The following is a 20,165-nucleotide window of genomic DNA, read 5'->3' as shown; positions in this document are numbered from 1 at the left end:
CTTTCATTGGATTTCTCTGACGCTCTGTCAATATGGGGTATCCGAAGAACCGAACAGAAATCCTGTTTGATTCTACCAGCGTGTAAACTGTATTTTGTAGAATACCAAATCAATTTTCTATAGAGTTCACTTTACACTTATTTTTCTTCGCTATGATATATTCATCCCTTCATTGTTGAATCTTCCTTTGCTTAGCAGCTCAGCAGACCATGGAATAAAAGGAATCGTTCATTATCATCATCAATAATGCAACAAACGGTATACGGTCTAGGGCTTCCTTAATAAGGGACCTCAGACATCCAGCTTTTGCGCCGAGGTCCACCAATGCGATATCCCTAAAAGCTGCCCGTGGTCCTGGTCTATGCTATCGCTCCAACTGAGGCAAGGTCTGGCACGTCTTTTTTTTCTACCATAAGTATTTCCCACTCCATTGTTCGGCTCTAAGCGTTGCTCGAATTTATTTGGATGGTGCGTTGTATATGTGTAGTATTTCTGTTGATCTGAATTCGTACTTTCTCTGTTTCATATTTTTACTTTCAAGAAGGGAACCACCACCACCACCACCTTAACTACGAAAAGAATATTCTTATGGATCTTGTTAAAGTTTTCCACCAGGGATCCGATATTTTGCTTTTTAATTTATATGTTCTCTTTCTTCAGGTATTTTTCTACTGGGGAAAAGTGCTTTCAGGTCAAAAGCCACTAGCACCTCACCTTTTGTACTTACCACTTACTTGGTTGCATCTGATGAGGTCTCTGCTGTTGTCCAAAATAGAACTACCCTCTACTCTTTGAATTTTCCCAATAACTGTTTGGCTAGTCTTTTTTTATTTGCTAACTCTAGTGATTTTAGTATGAATGGATTATATAACAAAAATTGATCTAATTGGCAGATTCCGATCGTAAATTCATTGTATCCGAAAACTAAAACCCCCAACCGGGAACGATCACGTCTCTTAGACACATTCGCTTGACCGTGTGACTTGAAATTACCCAAAATATGAAGGGGGCTAGTTAGTTAGTTAATTTACTGGGTAGAGCCGCAACTCCAAGCACTCAGGCCATTGTTATTTGATTTAAAATATTATTATTAGTTTAGTTTTCTACCTGCCACGAATTACCGGTACAGGCCCCTTTTGGAAGCATTCTATGTTAATGCTGTCAATACGCCCTGGTAGAAGGTACTCTTGTTTCCTACATATTTATATAACAGAAATATTTTGATCAGTATTATCTTATTTTATTTATGCTCTGTTTTCTTCCTATTTCCAGTAAATGTAAAACCGCGCAAACGAAGAACAATTGCAATTACCGGCTCGTCACCAACGGAAAATGACAAAGTCAAACAAAAGAAATCACGTCGCCGATTCGATGTACCCATTACAAACGTCTTCGTAGATGACGATGACGGTTTAGATGATGGTGTTATAGGCGAACCTCAAAACATGCCCTCACGGTCAGACAATAATGAAATAAATGAAGAAAATCCTGATGAACCTGTTGCTTATATCTTCGAAGCAAGCGGACAACATAATCCAGCTGTGATTGTGCAACGCAATGAATCTGATCATGATTATATTGTAAGACCTGATGATAGTAAAATTTATGGGAATGTTATTGAAGAATATGAAGTGGTTGCAGCGGATGTTGTACTGCAACAGTGAATGAATACTACTTGTACTGAGAAGAAGTGATCAACTTTGTAAGAAATAAAATTGTTTTTACTATGTAAAATGGGAATTATTTTTCATTTGATACCATCTGAATTAAGATTAGGATTAAGGATTTAAGGACTTTAACAGAAAAGTCACAAACAACATTAAGGCTCAATCACCTGTCATTGTCGGAAGCTTGTGCCAGTTTTTGACAGCAGCGCTGGTCCGGATATGGGGGAAATTGAACCCTCTTTTGCCAAAGCATCCGAAATTGCGTTCTCTCTATACCACAATGACCGGGTACCCAGAGTAGTTCCACCGTGTTGAATCTAGAAACAGAGTTCAATCAATTGAAGTGATCAAAGGACTGCTCAACGCCCTCAGTTCACTTTGACTACCGCTGAACATTATGATCCGCCTGCCATTCAACCGCTCGTCAATCATCCAGGTTGCCTCCCCAAATGTCAATCAAATCAACGGCACATCGTGTATTTCTACACACCGTTCCGAGATTTCGGCCAACAAGTATAAGCTTGAGCGTGGATTGGTGTATTATAAATTTTGCAGTTCGCATAGTAGTGAGTCAATCAACATACTCCACAAAAGCGGCAATAGCACACCACCTTGGGGGCAGTCTTTCGTCGCTTCGTTTTTAGGTAGCGATCATAGCATAGCATAGTTTGCCATTGTCATCGGCTGGGAACCCTCCCAGGTTCACGGTGTCCGAGCTCACCAGCTTCCCTTCCGCTTTCCCTGATAGAGGCGGAGGAGAAGGTTCATGCAGGCCAACCTGTAATCCCCTCTCCTTTGCGGTTTCCAATTCCTCTTATTAAGGAATTACTGTACTATCCTTTCTGTCTGACCCCGTCGTAGATACCGTGTGCAGGTTTTCCACTAAAGTGGAGGGCCTGTCTACCACAGGTTTCTTCGTGGGGAAATATGAATTTGGCGAGGCCTCCAAATTCCGTGCCTCGTTATGACCTGATTTCTCAAAGTCGCGGATGGATTCGAAGTCTGTGCTTGCCGCTTGAAGAAGAAGAACCCTTTGCTTCCTTCTTCATGTGTTTTTAGATACCCTTAATGTAGTAGACTATCACAGGTTCCCCCGCTACGACAAGGTGGTCTCCGAGGGGGACGTACACCCACAAGAAAACTTCTAAATCTACTGTTGACCGTAAGGTGGTCAACCTGACGGCTTGCTGAAGCTCAACTTACATTATAGCACATTTTGAACAATGGCAATGGCCTCCAATGGCAAGATCCCATTGCATGTCCGAGCGCATTTTGGTATTCAGATTATCTATTATCACCATGTTACCTTTAGAAAGCTCTCCTTGACCACATTTAATTTCTCATATAAAGTCTCTGTTTCCTTTGCAGCGCAAGTCGCCGTTAGTGCGTAAGACTGTTTTATTGAGATGTTTCTCATTCTGAATCAGAATCCCGCAATCAATACCCTATCCGAAACCGGCTCCCAAGTAATAAGCGCGGGGCTTGTGGTTACCGTAAGCATTAACCCAGCACCACCACGCTTAATTTCTGAAGAAAATAGCACAGTGCCGCAAGGGGGAGGGGAGTACTCCACAGAGCCCCACCATCTAACCTGTAATGCTAAAACTTACAGTTGGAGAAAGCGAGCATTCTGGGAACTCTTGATCGTTATACGATAGCCAAAGGTCTTTGTCTTTAGCAGTAGTTTCTATAGCAATTACAAATTCGTTATCTGCAGATCTTTTCCTTTTAGTCACCGCGAATTCTATGGGTATATTCTCAATTCCCATCTCATCACAATGGGGCAAAGGTGCCAATAATTAATAACGGCCATTCAGACTATAGTAACTCGTCCCTCCACCTTCAACAAAGGAGCTTGGGACTGTCGTTGGGGGAGGTCACTTTCTATGTTCTACTCCCCAATAGTAGCACATTGAGCAAATTGGCTTGGAGTATGAGACAGTTGGATTTCCAGATTTTGGGCAAAACGGCGAAGGCCGATTTAGTGCTGTCAGATATATAAGTTTTTGGGCGTCCCCGATGTTCTGCACATTGATACAAATAGGAGGAGGACAATTGTCCGTCAAACGGAAAACCTTAGTTTTGTTGGTGTTTATTTTTAATCTGACTCTTTTTCCAAATATAGAGCTATTTGGTCTAGGCCCATGGCTTGGTGAGAGCCAGTGGCGAAGTGTTTAGCGTTATAGTCGTGGAACGGTTCAATAAACCCCTCCACTACTCCAGGTAAGACAATATGAAAAATGCTATTGATGAAGAAGCGATGCAGAAGGTGTAATTTTGGGTCACCATATATCGTTTTGATAATAGCTATTAGTTTCTCTGGAATGCCCCTCCTGCGTAGAGCATATTGACGTTTTCTTTGATACGGCTTATTCTGTTTGAGCGCGAAATCAATGATGAGGAAGCCAAAATTAGTCAAATCTACAAGGTATTCACAATTGTTGTTACGATCACCATAACCATTCCTCCCAATCACATGTCCGAGCAAAGTGGTGTCAGAAACTACCTTTGTACTTAGATCACTCATCAGATCACATTGTCACTTTTAGGGGGCGTGTAGCTGCTGCTAGACTGGAGGCTCGAAGTTACTATAATGCTACCGGATTCTAAGTCATGAGAACCCGCTTCGCGGTACCCTCAGGTATAGTCCAACATCGTATACAAAAGTATAGTGCCGCAAGAACGAGAGGGATACTCTCCAGACCTCGAACATCTCACTTCGCTTAGATTCAAAATGTTTAGCTTATATTACCGAAATTCTCACCTAAGTTGGAGGAAACGAGTTCGAGTGCACTCCAGAGTCTGACCTAGACAATGAGAGCTTGCACCAAAATTCTCGCTCAAGTTGGAGAAACCGAAGATTATGGCCCCTCGTTAACGTTGTCGAGGAGCGTGCGCATGTTCAAAAAACGAATGATAAACTATGTTTGACAGGCAAAAGTCGTAACCGTGAGATAATTCTCTTTCCGCTGTGTTGGAAGTATTAGTAACGATTGAGTTTGGAAATTTGTAAGTTGTTAGTCCACAAATTTTTATCCCTTTTGGTCGCCTTTCACGACAAGCAGGGGATACTTTGGATCTATTCTTAAACACCACTCCAAAGGACTGGTCCCGAATTTTCTCCTAGGAACCTGCCGAGATCCATAAAAGAAAGACATTTTATCAAAGAACCATAAAGCCCTAAACCAGCTTCCATTTCATTAAAATCGCCCTGGGTAACATTTATATGGAAAATATATTCTGAGGGAGCCAGTGAAACACCACTTTGTTAAAATATCAATATAATTTCACAATATCAATTTTATAAACTTGTCAACTTTTCTTAATCAAATTGAATCAGCAAACATCGAAAATACGTAAAGATTTTTACTGTTCTTTCTCCCCTACAAACGGCAATTAACACAAAAAAGTACTCTATGAGCTGTATAAAATGGAATGTGTTGAAAGAAACAAAATGACAAATTAAAAATTATCCAAAAAGTTTTCTTGTACATTTTCACATTTGTTGTGCATATTTTTTACGTTTTTGATTTAATTTCTTTAATTTAAAGCATTCATCCAATCTATTTCTTCTTTTTCGCTTGCTTAGCCTTCAATTTCTCCTCACGTTTTCTATCCTTCTCGGTCAAGGATTTGTACAATTTGTAGCCGAAGAACGCTAAAAAGAAATGAAAAACATGAGTATTGAGGTGTCCAAAACTAATGTAAAAAGAAAATATCTGAGTAATTTTTCTAACCGAATAGTATTACTAGCACTATAACTGCTACGAGGAACCACTCTCGAGGGTCCTGTATCTTATGAATTATCGCTTTCTTCATAAGTTCCGATTTAATATCATCGACTATAGTTTTTGCTGATTGAAGGAATTCCGACGCATGCTTTTTTTTCTCTTCATCCGACATAGAGTTAAAACTTCGCGACACATCCCGTAAACCTCCGAGAAAGTTAAGCACTTGTTGCTCTTTTGAAGTACCTTTGAGGGCCCTCGATATAATTTGTTGCAGTTTCTCGAAGGGATCTACTTGCGTCACCAATTTTGTAAATGACGGCGCCAAACAGGACATTTTGAATTATTGGCTGTATAAAAAGGTAGGGAACTTTGTTAACATTAATTGTATACCCATCGATTCTGGAAGGATCATTGAATCGAACAATGCGATGTTTGTGCAAGAAATTAGCTTTTTTATATAAAATTTTTTATAGGTGCCAGAAGAATTCTCATTCGGGAGAATGAATTTTACGTTCATTTGTAGATTATCTGATGCAAGAAATGATGCGTGATCAGATCCAGATCTTAAAGGTCCTTCTAAGAACCAAAAACACCAGCTCAAGACCAGCATAAACTGGCAATACGACACTTTCTGTTTGACAAAGAAATCGACATAATGCTCATATCAAAAACTAATCTCACTCACAAAAACAATTATTAAATGCTTCTACGACACTAAGCATCCGGACGGCAAAGCCCATGCCCACTATTAAGTCTTATCTTCTAAAAGAGTATTCCAAAGACTATCTCCAAGCACGTTCGATACGATTACTGGAATAGACCAGTGAAATAACCATCACTGCAACCTACTGTCTTCTCAAACATTAACATTCCGAGGGTAAATTTATTGGTATTTATTGAGGAGCCTGATCACTCCCTGCTGCTAGAACTGCTAGACTTGATATCGTCTCATTTGTACAATCCACTTATTGGCTCGCAGATCGGCGAAAAATCTTCAACCTGATTGACTTTCATGTTACTAAAAACGAGAAACGGGAGCTGATAAGGAGCGAGCCAACCAATTAGATAGAGCAAGTTGATCGACGAGTTATAAAGCTACTTACGAGGTCTACCCTCTACTGCATCAACTGACTTTTCCCTGTGAAAAGCTATAAGAAGGTTGAAGTGATCTGTTCAATGCAAATTGCCACTGAGATCAGCAAGCAGTAGCTGGCCAAAAAAAGATGCCAAACAAGGAGAGGGGAGCTTCTCATTTAGATCTAAACAAGTTACTCGAGTTTTTAAAGAGCAAGTGGACCCAAAGAAAGCTCCAGGATATTATCTCATTACGGGAACAATGTTGAAGGAACTTCCAGAGATCGCAACGCAATCCTACGTCCTGCCTGTACTTCTCCTAGGCTACGCCGCTATGTTGCATCCTACATGGGCCTCCTACCCAAAGGCGTCCGAAAAATTACTACTTTCAAAAATGTCGCCACATCTAGCGGAAAACAAAGCGATTTCTCAACATCAATTTGTCTTTCGAGAGAAGCATGGTTCAATCGAACAAGTTCACAGGATCTTTTTTAAGATAAGGAGAATAGAAAGTATTGCTTAGGGGTTTTTTTGGATGTAGCGCAAACCTTCGACAAAGTGTTTGGAGATGATACTGACATTTAAGTATCCACACCGATCCTCAGGTTGCATCAAAAAACGTACAAACCCACTTAAGAAGTGTTTGAAAGCGGCTTACAAAATAGAGAATTCTCGTGAATGAAACCAAATGCTGTGTCGGCACTTTCACCCTGTACCCAATCAATGATGTAATGATCCCTCAATAGAATTAGGTAAAGTATCCCGATTTGAACCTGGATCGACGATTAACATGGAGAAAACATATTGAAACGAAGACACTGCAAATGAAGCTGCGAACAAAAAATATGTATTGGCCTTTTAATAACATCTAAACTCTAAGCTGGGATTCAAATAAGAACGCCTGCTCTACAAAGTGATCATAATGCCAATAAGGACTGTGCGCATCTAATATGAAGGTGCTACAGAGAGCTCAGTCCAGGGTACTAAGGATGATCGGTCTACCGTGGTATGAAAAAATGTCAACATCCACAGAAACCTTAAAATTGCGATAGTAAGAGAGGAGATCTCATTCCAGGTAACGAAATATAAAGCAAGTTTAGCTTCTAGTCTATTGTCAATCGATTAAAAAAATTGAACATTCTAGAATGTAGACGAAAGACATAACAGAAAGTTATGCAGACCTAACATAATCTTACTTTAATAATGTATCACTATCATGACGTGCAACGTCAGCATCCAAAACGAAAGAAACAACATCAAATAGCACTAGCCAACCGAGAACGATTAAGATAGGGGAATATAACTTTGAAACCGTTGATAATTTCTCCTATCTAGGGTCGAAAATCATAGCCGATAACAGTTACGACCATGAAATCCGCGCACGATTGTTGGTAGCCAAGAAAACCTATTACAGTTTACAAAGACTGTTCTGCTCAAAACGTCTCAGCACAGGGACAAGGCTTTTACTGTACAAAACAATAATCTTACCAGTACTCATGTATTCCTCAGAGACTTGAATTCTTAGCAAGAAAAATTGCCAACTTTCAGCCGCATTTGAGAGAAGAATCCTTCGAAGAGTTTTTGGCCACTTACAGGAGAATAGACTACGGAATCGCCTTTATAAGAAAAAAGTTTATGAGCGATACCAAGCCCATCGCGTTGTAGATGAAATCCGGATCAACACGTTGCGGTGGACCATATGGGTAAGGGCAATCCAGCCCGGGAACTCTATAAGGGTAATATCTATGGTAGAAAAAATACGTGGCATACCCCGCCTTAGTTGGAGCTATGTCGTAGACGGCAGACATCGAATTGGTAGACCTCGATGCAAAGTCGGGATATCTGAAATTCCTTACTAAGGCAGGTCTAGACTGGATACCGGTTGTTGCTCCGTTGATGATAATTATGATCATAAAAGTTGAGGTCTCTAAAACCCTAACTAGGCTCTTTCATCCAAAAACTACTTCAATTTGACAGAAGAACCCCATTCTAAGTTCAGCTCTTATTTGGAAGTAATATCATTTTCAACTCTGTTAAATTCTAGCTTGTCCCACTTTTTTGTGCATAACATAAAAAAGAACCACTCCAACCGAACTAAAATTAATAAAATAACAACAAGCTAAAAGAATCGTTCGAATATTTTTGAAAGGTATACAAAAATTGCCTTGGAAATATTTTATGAAGATCTACTTTTCATCTTTTCCATGAAGACACACATATAGAAATATTGAATCAATTTCCAGAGTGGAAAACAGCAAAGGCCTCGTTTTGACTTCTTTAACAATTTAGAGATAGTTGATGTGTTATTTAAGGTTCCAAATCTTGATTCGATGCCACTCATATAACACCAAATGACAAATTGATTGGATTCTCCTAGCACTCAGTCCTGTTATCTTCTTTTCTGTTGATAAGACTCACTAAATGTATTGTATAATACACATTTACTATGTAGGTCGTCAATCAATGTTCACTTGGATAAATATTGACACGTCGGATAATAAGTTTATTCAAATTATGGGGATTTATATATCGATCGATTCAATAACTCATTCAGCCAGTATACAAAAAGTATATGTAATCGAACGGTATGACGATTGGGTATTTGGCAAAAAAATCACATTGTTCGCAATCAAGGATATTGATCCAAGAATCGAGTAGTAGATCTCCATTAACTTCCAAATACCTACGGACCGGAATTATACTTTCACGATTTTGACCTGAACTTCATCTAACTAGAGAGCAACTGAAATATCCCCCGTCATTAGGTTCCTTTATCAATTGAACAATTTTTAATCATCCGAAAATAGATATGGTTTGATATGATACTGAATGAAGTTCAAACCAAATTAAATCACGCAAAGACCGAGATTAGAAAATGTTTCAAGACCGTGTTTCGTTGAAATAAAACCTTTAAGAAAATGCAAGACATTATCGAACGTTGTGACGTCTTTCATTTTCACCAGCAAACTTTTATCTAAATCTTAGGGATTAACACTTTGTTGATAAAGAAACAAGTGGAATATTTATATAAGTGGCTATAGTATGGCTTAAACTTCTTCTTCTTCGCAACGCTACAGCTCATTTCGGGCCTATAACCGCCTCGGTTAAGTGACCACGTCCCCCAATTGCTTATGCTTAAAAAGATTTCACCATCGACGTCAGCTGCGTATTCCCATCTTTCCTCAATTTTACAACTAGCCACCTTCAATTTTGCTCATAAATGCAGTAGACGAGCTTGCCATAAAAGGGGAAGGAACGCCGCTTTACGAACCAAAACCCTTTTGAGGAGTCGGAAACGAATTCATGGTTATGACGCCAAAGGGTGAAGAACAATGTTTGACGGAGCTATTCTGGACGAAATTAGTAAGAATGGAACAGTCCACATGAGATGCCAAATTTCCTCAATTTCCGGAGCCAGTGGCTTATCGTTCACCTTCTTTTCCACGCATTTCAGCAATATTAATAATAATCGCTTAGCGACCCTTCTTGGCAACTAATAGCACATTAGGCTTATTGTGTGGAATATGGCAATCAGCTAAAACTTATCGGTTCCAATACATGACATAAGCAGAACTATCGAGTATTGCCTGTGGTTCACATCGGGAAATCGGACATGTTCCCGTGATCAACAATACATATATTCACCATTACTGCCTCTTTATATATTGCAACCGCGCCATAACAGTGCAGCCAGAAATATTCTGCACTGGTTGACCATGGAGCACATAATTCCCTCCGTCTGAGCAAACAGTTTCCCAGCACACGGCCATATGTTCCACCAATTAAGATCGACACGTGGCTACCGTGATGAGGAAGGTTCATCTACTCCACGGTACGGGCGATGCATTCGAAATTTGGACGTGATAATCCGTATCCACCGTTGGAGATTTTCCAGATCGGCCTTCGTCCACGCAATCCACCAAAAATATATTCCCCGTGAGATGTGATTTCAGCCCCAGCTTCACCGTTGGAAAAATTCGGATAGTAGAAAATCCTTTAAATCACCAACTCGTGCATGGGTTCCTCGTAGAATTCGTAGTTACTTGCAGAAGCCTGCCTCGGTGATAGTTTGGATGTGGAAGTCTTCAGCACTATGTCTGTTAGTCAGTAACCGCGAAAGGGAGTTCAGTGCCATATAAAAATCAAGGGAATCCAATAAATCCGCCTGGATGATGTCTCTCTGTATGCGAATGGGCTCTGAGATGTTGGTATCCTCAGATGAAAGCACCGACAAAGTAGTATGCCACCGTTCGATGATTGTTGCCAAAAAATTTTGGATCAATACAAGTAATCCTTGCAGTGAAAAAGGGTGGAAATTCCTGTTTATGGTTCGACGAACCTCCTCTTCGGTAATATCAGTAAATAAGTCAGAATACCGCAAGCTGGACGCTAGGGTACAAAGGTTTTGTTCATCTTGTGTGAGAAATTTCCTATTCCTGCTTTCCCATTCGTTCATTTTATATAATGATGACGTCATACACGTTTTAGTGTGAAACAAATTCACGTCAAATATAAAACTTTGACCTTTCATAAATTTGTTAATATGTTGATGTTAGATGTTTTAACAGAATTGTGTCCTATATCATTCCTTATGACGACACCAAATTTCATACTTCAGGGATGAACCTATGGGGGGTTTTTGGTTAAATTTATAAAATGTAGTAATATACTATCATTAATTTTATTTGAGCAAATATTGGAAAGGGATGTATTTTGAGGCCTAGACTTTGTATGGATGCACCATTGTGAATTTTTTCAGATTTTTCGGTTGGATAGGTTCTGAAAATGAAAAGACTTGTTACACTTTTTGGGGCGCGTATTTTGAGCCCTCACTTCTCTATGTTTCACTCAGTATCGAAGGTATCATCAGTTTCGAAAAGTACTAATTGAGCCATTCCATTTGATCTATGACCATATTCATTGAAAAAGGATTTGCACCCGCTTTTGCATGTATGGGGAACCCCCATCGAGTGTAACAGAAAGACAGACGGACCACACACATCGAATCGATTCTAATAATTCTAATTTTTCTATCTAATATTTCTTTTACACAAAACCGTATTAATACACGCCCCACCACTGGTCCCTCGCGCATTCCGCTTTCTGAAGGCATCTGAAGTGAATTTCGCCATACCATCGAATAAGACTGCATACGATCGAAAGTTCCTGTCTAAATGTGTCCAGAATTTCAACAACGGCATTCCACCGGAGATGGCATAGCCCCGGCAAACTCTTTGAGTGTTGCTCTTCATCCGTCTGCTGACACCATCGGCGCCCTTTTGGGTCAACCTAGCGATACCTTAATGAGTCACATTAACGTTCCAAATGAATTTTCCATGGTAGATCTCTTCAGTCACTCAAACTAATAATACGAAAGCGATTCTTCTGGCCGTGCAACCTGACAGTCACAACTGCACCACAATACACAAGCGACTATAGTTGCAATAAGATATAACAACATCGAGATGCAATATCATCATTGATATGAGATAAAATTTTCGAAGTTGCTGGAGATGCATATCCTAGGAAAACCTGGTCTGCACAAGAGACCCATTTCCAAAAATATAAGCTTTTTTTTTATAAATCACCCCGAATATTAGCGGAAATTTCAGTCAGATGGTGAAAAAGAGTACTTCGGCGAGTACTGAAATTGTTGCCCGCATTACTGGCTCTGTCCCATCGACTACTGGTCACCAGTTTCCATGATGGTTTCAAGTCGAACACGTCCACTGAAAATGGTCGGGATAGTGTCACTGTAAGTAATAAAATGGTATTGGTCTACATATTCTTCCTCATCATTGTAATGTGAACCATCATTGTGGTGACTCATATGTCTTTCGGATCCTATGGAGAAAATACTGAAGGAATTAATTTCTAACAGATTGCTTCCAGTTGTGGGAGCCTGGGAGATTTATCACCGGAGTCTGTAGACTGGCTTAGCTGAAAATGAAATGCTAGGGGCGCGATGTACAATTACTTTGCTTAATTGGAATGTCAAAAGGTGGCTCTGACGCTGATCGGTGTACCCCGCTAGATGGCTGCACTCATCGACAGTTATCTCATAAAAAGAAGACTTTGCTACAACACGGACGACGGATCCAAGGAATACCTTGCCCCGCAGGTCCCATATAGAGTTTAGTGTTTTGCTCTCCATTGTAAAATGACATGTGTAATAGTGTTTATTACGAATTACTTTTACTAGCTTTACAAACAGACCTATCTAGCTAGTTACACATATCGTTTCAACGAAGTGGAGTTACTCCACACATCACTATGACCCCCTTATGTCCTGCTACCATGGAGATCCGATAATTGAACATTTTTGAACTGGAGCGGACAGGAAGCAACGCGTTTTCTAACAACTTTCGGTTTCATTACACATAACCAAGCATTCTTAATTTCACCAGATAATGATCAGTGAGTATGTATGAATTTATAGAATGATACAAGTCCATCCTTTCTGCAAAAAGGACATAAAAAAAGTAAAGAAAGAATGCTTACCAAAAACTAAAAGTATAATACTGATCATTGTTATGAAGACTATATAATCGCCTGCCGTAAGAGTCACACGATCTGGTTTCAAAAGAGCAGCTCGTAGTTCATTACGTTCCTCCTCGCTCATGTCCTGCATGCCATCCACCATTTTGAGGAGCTCCTCAAGACTTGGCATTTTAGATGGATCAAAACCTTCACCCTGAGGAACATTCAGTTCTTCGGGATTTTCTGGCAGTACATTATCCTGTACAACTTCGTCTGCCATCTTTCTTTGAGTACTAAATATTCCAAATAAGAAAAAAAATTAGAATGATTGATAACTGTAATGTTAATCGCTAACTGGTTGGAAAATTACGTAAATGTATAGATTGCGAGCTCAAGTCAAATATTTTTAGAAGTTATATCCATCAAAGCTTGATTTTCGATATAAGATTGCCATGCGGAACATAGCGCATCACACATTCCTGGTAATGCTCAGTCCTCGCGCGTTAGAGGAATATAAATTAGAAAAGAAATGTTTATTTTCTTCTTGGTCTAATCGCACGACTGTGGAAATTACAGGCTACGACTGACCGCAGATAAATACTATGAGGGTCACTCTATTGGCCCTTTAAATTTAGGTATTTCCTCCCCTCTCCCCCCTTCCAGAAAGTTCCGGATCACCTTTTTCCAGGGCGGTAGAAGGAAAATCCGCACCCGGGGTGAAGATTATGTGGAAAATCACCCCCCTGAGTGAGAAATATACCAGCTTGGGGAGAAAATTAAGCGGACCCGCCTATTATTTTGCATTGAAAGAAATTTCAAATTCCAGTACTCCGGGCCCGAGGGAAATTCCACTTTTTACCCTTCTCGTCAGACGTCCTTTCTGCTCATGTTTATGAAAATTTCATTTCTCTTACAGTACTTTGTGATGATTAGTATTATTTTCATTTTCAGCTCCGCGATATGTTTTCACAAGAGTATAGCCCGGCATCCTCCAAATTACGAAACATTTTAAGGGTGCCGAGCAAACAAATCCTATTTGGCGCTGGTGAAAGTTGGGTACATTGTCATATGTGAAGTTTCGCTAATGGTACGCACAATTTCCTTCCAGCTAGGCAAATTTAATGTGAGTGACTTTAATGTGAGCGACTTTCACTCCCATATTGCTGGAAAGATCTTCGTTGCAGTATATACTCCTTCCCCTACTTGAATATCTTATTAGACTTTTTTTATAACTTTGCTTTCCTATATCCTACTACAAACTTCTAGTAGCTCTTCTCTAATTACTATTCATCCCAATTCTCCTATGGCAATTACGATTCCACCCTTCCTCAGAAAATGATCAGTGAATGATAGTGAAATCATTGCATGTAATTTTAAGTGACCATATCCCAACCTTCCAGAGAATTGCCAAAAACTAATATTCGCCTCTAAACAGAGCCTTTTAAATAATCTCCCTTCCTTCGCTAGACAAAAAACTTAAAGTTTCTTTTGACTTTTTCAAAGGGTTGTTTTTTTTTTTTAATAAGTCTTATCTACAAAAAATTACTTAATTATAGTCTACGCTGGCCAGCAGATTTTCTACAAACTCCCTTCCTAGGGGAAATAAAATTACATGGTAATTTTGTGGTAATAATCTTCGTAAAAGTGCTAAGGGATGATATGCGCCAGCGCAGCGCCAACGAATGTCAGTTCGATGAGTGAACCATGCTATCCTGCTAACTGTGAAAAACCAAACAATAAACTGCTCTTCATTAGATTTTCCTGGTCATTAACAATCACGGGCATGAAAGAGCAAGCTGCCGAAACCTTGTCCCTTTGCTTGGAATCCCATAGAATTTGGCTCCTGGACGGTTATGTGGCGGCTCTACCAGTCTAATCATTGCAAAAAGTTGGTTTACTTCGGAAGTGGTTTTGGAAAGCAAACCTCGAACAAAGAATTAAGGTCAAATTAAATTAATTCATTATTTGGCAGTGGTAGCAATAAAGCTATTATGTAAGGTCTTCCACACACCACATAATATGAATTTGAGGTCATATCGCATTCCTTGCGCCCTTTATCTCCACAACTTCCAGATTCACGGACTGATCAATACCTTTCTATTCATATTTGAGCAAGGCCGTATATGTATGGAGAATCCGGGCTGAGAATGAGTAGAGCCTCTTCTATATTACCAAGGAATGGAGACTTTAATGAAATTAGATATCATTAAAGTCTCCATTCCGGGCCCCGACAAAACTCTGGATATCAGCCTCAACTCTCCCTCCCCCCACCTAGTCTATGTAGACCGTCTGCTAAGCCGCTAAATGGAAATGCTACTTTTATTGGTATACTAACTTCTATCACCTAACCTAAAGTGGCAAAGCTAAGTAACTAGCTCCCGAAATACATACATATATGAATGAAACCCTGTCATACTAGGAGAATTTACGGTTCTTATTATTGGGAAAAAACTATAAACATCAGGAACGATAACTATTTGAGTCTCTCAAGCAATATTTTTTTAGAGAAGATTTTAGAGTGGAATGAATAATAGATGGGCAGAAAGTGTTAATGAACTACTGTTGTTGTGTTGATGAACTACTGGACAACCAGAACATCGGCAAGTTGAAGGTCCCGCCCCCACCAAGTATAGAAGAAACAGTCTATGCAATTCATTGGCTTAAAAATCATAAGTAGCCAGAAGCCGATGGAATTACAGCCGAATTGGTTAAATATGGAGGCGACCAGTTACACCAAACAGTTCATCAACTTATACCCAAGGTGTGGGACAGCGAATCAATGCCAGACGACTGGCAAAGAGGCATTGTCTATTCCACACATAAAAAGGGATATTACGTTGCTGAGTACCGTCTATAAGATATTCTCCGCTATCTTGCTAGGTAGGATAGCCAAATACGCCCAGAACATCATTGGCCCATACCAAAGAGGCACTACAGGCAAATCAGCAACAGGTCAGATTTTCTCTCTGTGGCAAGCGATGGAAAAACTGTTGGAATATGGACAGCCTTTTCTTCTTTTCATCGACTTTAAAATCGCATATGATAGCATAGTCAGGGTAAAAATGTAAACGGCCATGAGAGAATTCTGTATCCCGACGAAATGGATAAGACTAACTAGGCTGACCCTGACCAATGTTCCAGGCCAGATAAAAGCAGCAGGATCAGTCTCAACACCATTCGATATCAACAACGGTTTAAGCCAAGGGAATGCCCTATCATACGTCCTCTTTAACCTGGTCCTGGAAAAAGTAATCCGTGGTTCTGAGATAATTGCGAGAGGTACGATCCTCTTTAAGTCCACTCAACTACTGGCCTATATTGACGATATCGACACTTTGGGAAGAACGACCCGAGACGTACAAACTGCCTCCATCCAGATCGAGCAGGCGGCGATTGGTGCGAGATCTTGGACTGCACATCAATGAAGGCAAGACAAAATATATGGTGGCAACATCAGCACCGAAAACCAACCAACCAACAACATCAAACCGCACTGGTCAAATGGGAAGAATAAAGATAGGAGACTACAACTTTGAGATCGTTGAAACTTTCTCTTATCTAGGGTCGAAAATCACAACCGATGACAGCTACGACGAAGAAATCCGCGCACGATTGTTGGTGGCCAACAGAGCCTATTTCAGGTTACAAAAATTGTTTCAATCGAAACCTCTCACCATAGGGTCAAAGCTCTTACTGTATAATATTATGAACTTGCCAGTCATGTATTCCTCGGAGACTTGGGTTCTTAGCAAAAAAAATTGTGAACTCTTGGCCGCGTTCGAAAGAAGAATCCTCCGAAGAATTTTTGGTCCCCTACATGAGGATGGACGATTCCGTAGCCCACATAACGACGAAATCTATGAGCGATACCTTGACCGTGAGGTTGTTGATAAAATCCGGCTCAATAGATTGCGGTGGGTGGGTCACTTAATCTATATATGGTAGAAAAAGAAGATGGCGTAGGCCAGGACGCCAGGCAGCTTTTAGGGATATCAAATTTGTGGACCTCGGCACAAAACCGGAATGTCTGGAATTCCTTATTAAGGCAGGCTTAGACCAGATACCGGTTGTCGCGCGGTTGATGATGAAAGTGTTAATGGTGTTTCCGCAGGGTGATCAGTTAGTCTACAAAGAAGGCGATACTTGGCAGAAATCACTGTCGTAGAAGAAATGGTACAAGTTGCATAGTGGATGATTAGATAAACTGAGTGGTTACTGAGTAGGCAGTGTGGGAGGAAGATGAGTCCAGTATATGCGCATCTTAAGCTACATATGCTTTTCGGTTCTGAATTTCCTCAAAACTGGTGATCACAAACTAAACTCCTTTTGTCAAAATTCGCACTAATAATGAAGATACAAACGTTTAAATAAGATACTCCCGCTTTGCTGCCATCTTCCCAGCACAGAGATCCCACGCCTATATACTCGTATGTACGTAAAAAACAATAGGGGACTTAATTGTCTAAGATAACTTCTCGACATTCATTTTCATTCATTTTCATACTGAGAAAAACCTATTTCGTAGAGACGATAGTTGATTTTTTTCACTTAAAGTCGAATAATGAAAACCCAGAGGATATATGGTTAGCAATTTATTAGTATGTTTGGAATGAATATTATCTGATTCACTATCAATGGCTAATCAAGGCAAGGCAAGGATGCCAAAACCTCGGATCAACTCCTAAATGTCACAGAGATAGTTTGAACGATTTCATCTTCAAAATGTAATACCAGCATCGTTGCCGATTAAAAGATTATAGACTTTGCTCACCTGAAAGAAATATGATGATGGCAGCAATGACGATAAACATTGTATACCTCATCACTAGATTTTCCTTTCCATAACTTGGATTCAAAGTTTGTGTCCTAACCTCACGTAACTCTTCCTCACTCAAAACTTTCACTGAATCTAACTTTTTAAGGAAATCACCAAGGTCGGGAATGTCTTTCTTGCCAGTTCCTTCTGGAAATTTAGAAGGTTGGTTCAAGTCCTCCATTTCACAAGATTTATTTTAATTTATTTTATAATAAAAAACCTGCTGCAATTTTCGAAGTCGGTCTTTTCTTTATTTATTTTGGAACAAACTTTTCTCTAGAAATAAATATTGCTCCACGTTGAAAGTGTTTATCGAATGAACCTTGCTATTGGAAAATTATCTATAACTCAAGATAATCCCCTTGATTTGTGCCGACTGAAAAGCTTTAGATATGGTGCACCGTTCCCATAAAAACTAATCAGAATATTGAATAATATTTTTCAATATCAATGGTCAAGGTTGTAAGGATGATACGAAATTATTTCCAATTATATGTTGCCTGTAGTATGTTCATTAAACAATCTGAAAACACCGCTCGTCACAACAAGGAGCTCTCGTAATGTTCTACTTATCCCTTTAACGTGATGCTTATATTCCACAAAGAGGGTTTTTCGCTAAAATTGATTTTATTTATTAAGGGTCATCTAACAAGACGACTCTACACTGCAAATCTAAAAGAATCAATTTTTTTGTTTTCTGCATTTTTCAATTCTTTGCATCTTTAAAATGACCTCCTACAAAATTTTGGGATGATTTTTTTCTCTTCAAGGCTACTATCATAGCCTCAAGGCCACCATTTTGTATTCCCTCTTTCTAAAATATGGATTTCTGCTATTCATTGACTTACATAAAAGAAGGCTTATTTTTATATAGGCCAGCGGCAACAGATTAATCAATTATAGGTAGCACACCAGGAAACGAATTGGAATGGTTGCGATATAACCAACATGAGGTGGCACACAATTTTCAAAAGTGAGAAGTTAGCAATTTTACGATACCCTGAAAAGACTATACGAGTCATTACCTCCGAATGACGTCAAGATATTGCTCAAGGAGTTCAGGTTAGGAATGAGTAGTCATATCGAGGAACGACCAGAGGGTAGAATTTCCATGACTGACATGACATTAAATGACAACCACCAACGCCTCCTTGATTTGCAAGCAGCAGAAATTTATTTATAAAATCGATATCCTGGACGTGAGATCATATCGCGGAGCAAACTGTGAAAGACCCGCGGAATAATAACTAACCGATGACCTAAAATACGCTATGAAAACAACACTAGAAGAAGTGCTTGAATATGAAACCTGACACCGAAAAAATTATTGGTTTGACAATGAACGCCAGGAAGCGCTTGACAAGAAAAACGAGGCTTATAGACAACATATAAAAGAAACATAAGGACGAAAAGAGAAAGCTAGAAAAATCTCCAATGAGCAGCTAACAACAGATTAATGCAAAAAAGCGATAATATCTTGACGAAGAATTCAAGGAAATTGATAGCAACATCGCGTGCAATAATACAAGCCAGGTCTACAAAGTAGTAAAGAGCTTAAGGCGTGGATACCAATCCAAATCAACCCTTAATAAAAACAAAAACGGAGCAATCTTTGAAGACGAAAGTGAATCACGTGATAGATAGGCGTCTCGTTTCAAAGAATTTCATACAGATCCCAATCACCAGAATTCACCACAAGAATTATGGTCGAGCATAATGGGAACATTGAACCGTCAACATTGGAAGAATCAGCAGAGAGTCAGCAATCAAATGTCCAAAATCGAACAAGGCGCCAGGCATATATGACATCCTCGCTGAACTCATCAAATCAGACGATCTATGGACCATGAAATCCATCCATCACAACTGTGGTCAAAAAGTATAGTATACCATATCCACAAAAAGATGATAATTTGACGTGTGAAAATTACTTTGCACATCCTACACATCTTCACAAAAATTTCAGTGAACCGAAATGACCGAAATGTACTGTACACAGTAATGGTTGACTTAAGAATTCCAGTTAAACTGGTAAGCCTTATCAGAATGGTAACATCCCACTCAAAAGCGCAAATCAGAGTCATCAACAGCCTGACAGATGCGTTTGAGACGAACGTTGGATTAAAACAAGAAGATGGACTGGTACCCTCTACTGCCCAATCTAGCACTAGACCAGGTTATACGGACGTTGCCTGTAAACACAACAAGCACAGTGCTTTATAAGTCCTGCCAAATTATCGCATATACGGACGTTATGAACATCATGGAATGATGTTTCAAATCAGCAAAGGAGGTTTTCATGAACTTTGATAAAACAGCAGGCAAAGTTGGTCTACAATTTAATGAAAATTACGACGCAAACAAGAAAATCTCAGATATACACAAAAAATACGAAGT

General features: G+C 39.6%; 2 protein-coding genes across 12 annotated transcripts in view; one reads left to right on the top strand and one right to left on the bottom strand.

The window, feature by feature from the left end:
• The window catches only part of LOC119647025 (zinc finger protein 595), a 36,473-nt gene extending 34,739 nt beyond the window's left edge, over positions 1-1,734 (top strand). The window contains exon 2 of one of the 2 annotated variants that reach the window (XR_005248795.1): positions 1,273-1,410. Coding sequence is in view for 1 of the 2 variants with exons in the window: in XM_038047762.1 (XP_037903690.1) it covers positions 1,273-1,664 (392 nt within the window). In the remaining variant the exon portion in view is untranslated. Of the gene's footprint in view, positions 1-1,272 lie in introns of both variants that reach the window. The other variant, XM_038047762.1, reaches the window with a different exon arrangement.
• A 3,197-nt stretch (positions 1,735-4,931) lies between these two features.
• Positions 4,932-20,165, bottom strand: part of LOC119647283 — a 53,799-nt gene continuing 38,565 nt past the window's right edge. Inside the window, exons 1-3 of one of the 10 annotated variants that reach the window (XM_038048185.1) lie at positions 9,164-9,308; positions 5,642-5,745; positions 4,932-5,325 (exon numbers count right to left, since the gene is read on the bottom strand). In XM_038048185.1, the coding sequence (XP_037904113.1) occupies positions 5,231-5,325; positions 5,642-5,732 (186 nt within the window). In that variant the 5' untranslated portion in view covers positions 5,733-5,745; positions 9,164-9,308 and the 3' untranslated portion in view covers positions 4,932-5,230. Of the gene's footprint in view, positions 5,326-5,404; positions 5,746-9,090; positions 9,114-9,155; positions 9,309-12,973; positions 13,246-17,723; positions 18,052-20,165 lie in introns of those variants that run through there. The other 9 variants (XM_038048178.1, XM_038048184.1, XM_038048179.1 and 6 more) reach the window with 9 other exon arrangements.

Source organism: Hermetia illucens, chromosome 1, assembly GCF_905115235.1.
Source record: "Hermetia illucens chromosome 1, iHerIll2.2.curated.20191125, whole genome shotgun sequence".
Classification (NCBI taxonomy): Eukaryota; Metazoa; Arthropoda; class Insecta; order Diptera; family Stratiomyidae; genus Hermetia; species Hermetia illucens.
The sequence above is the reverse complement of the archived record's forward strand: the minus strand, read 5'-3'. Positions and strand labels throughout refer to the sequence as shown.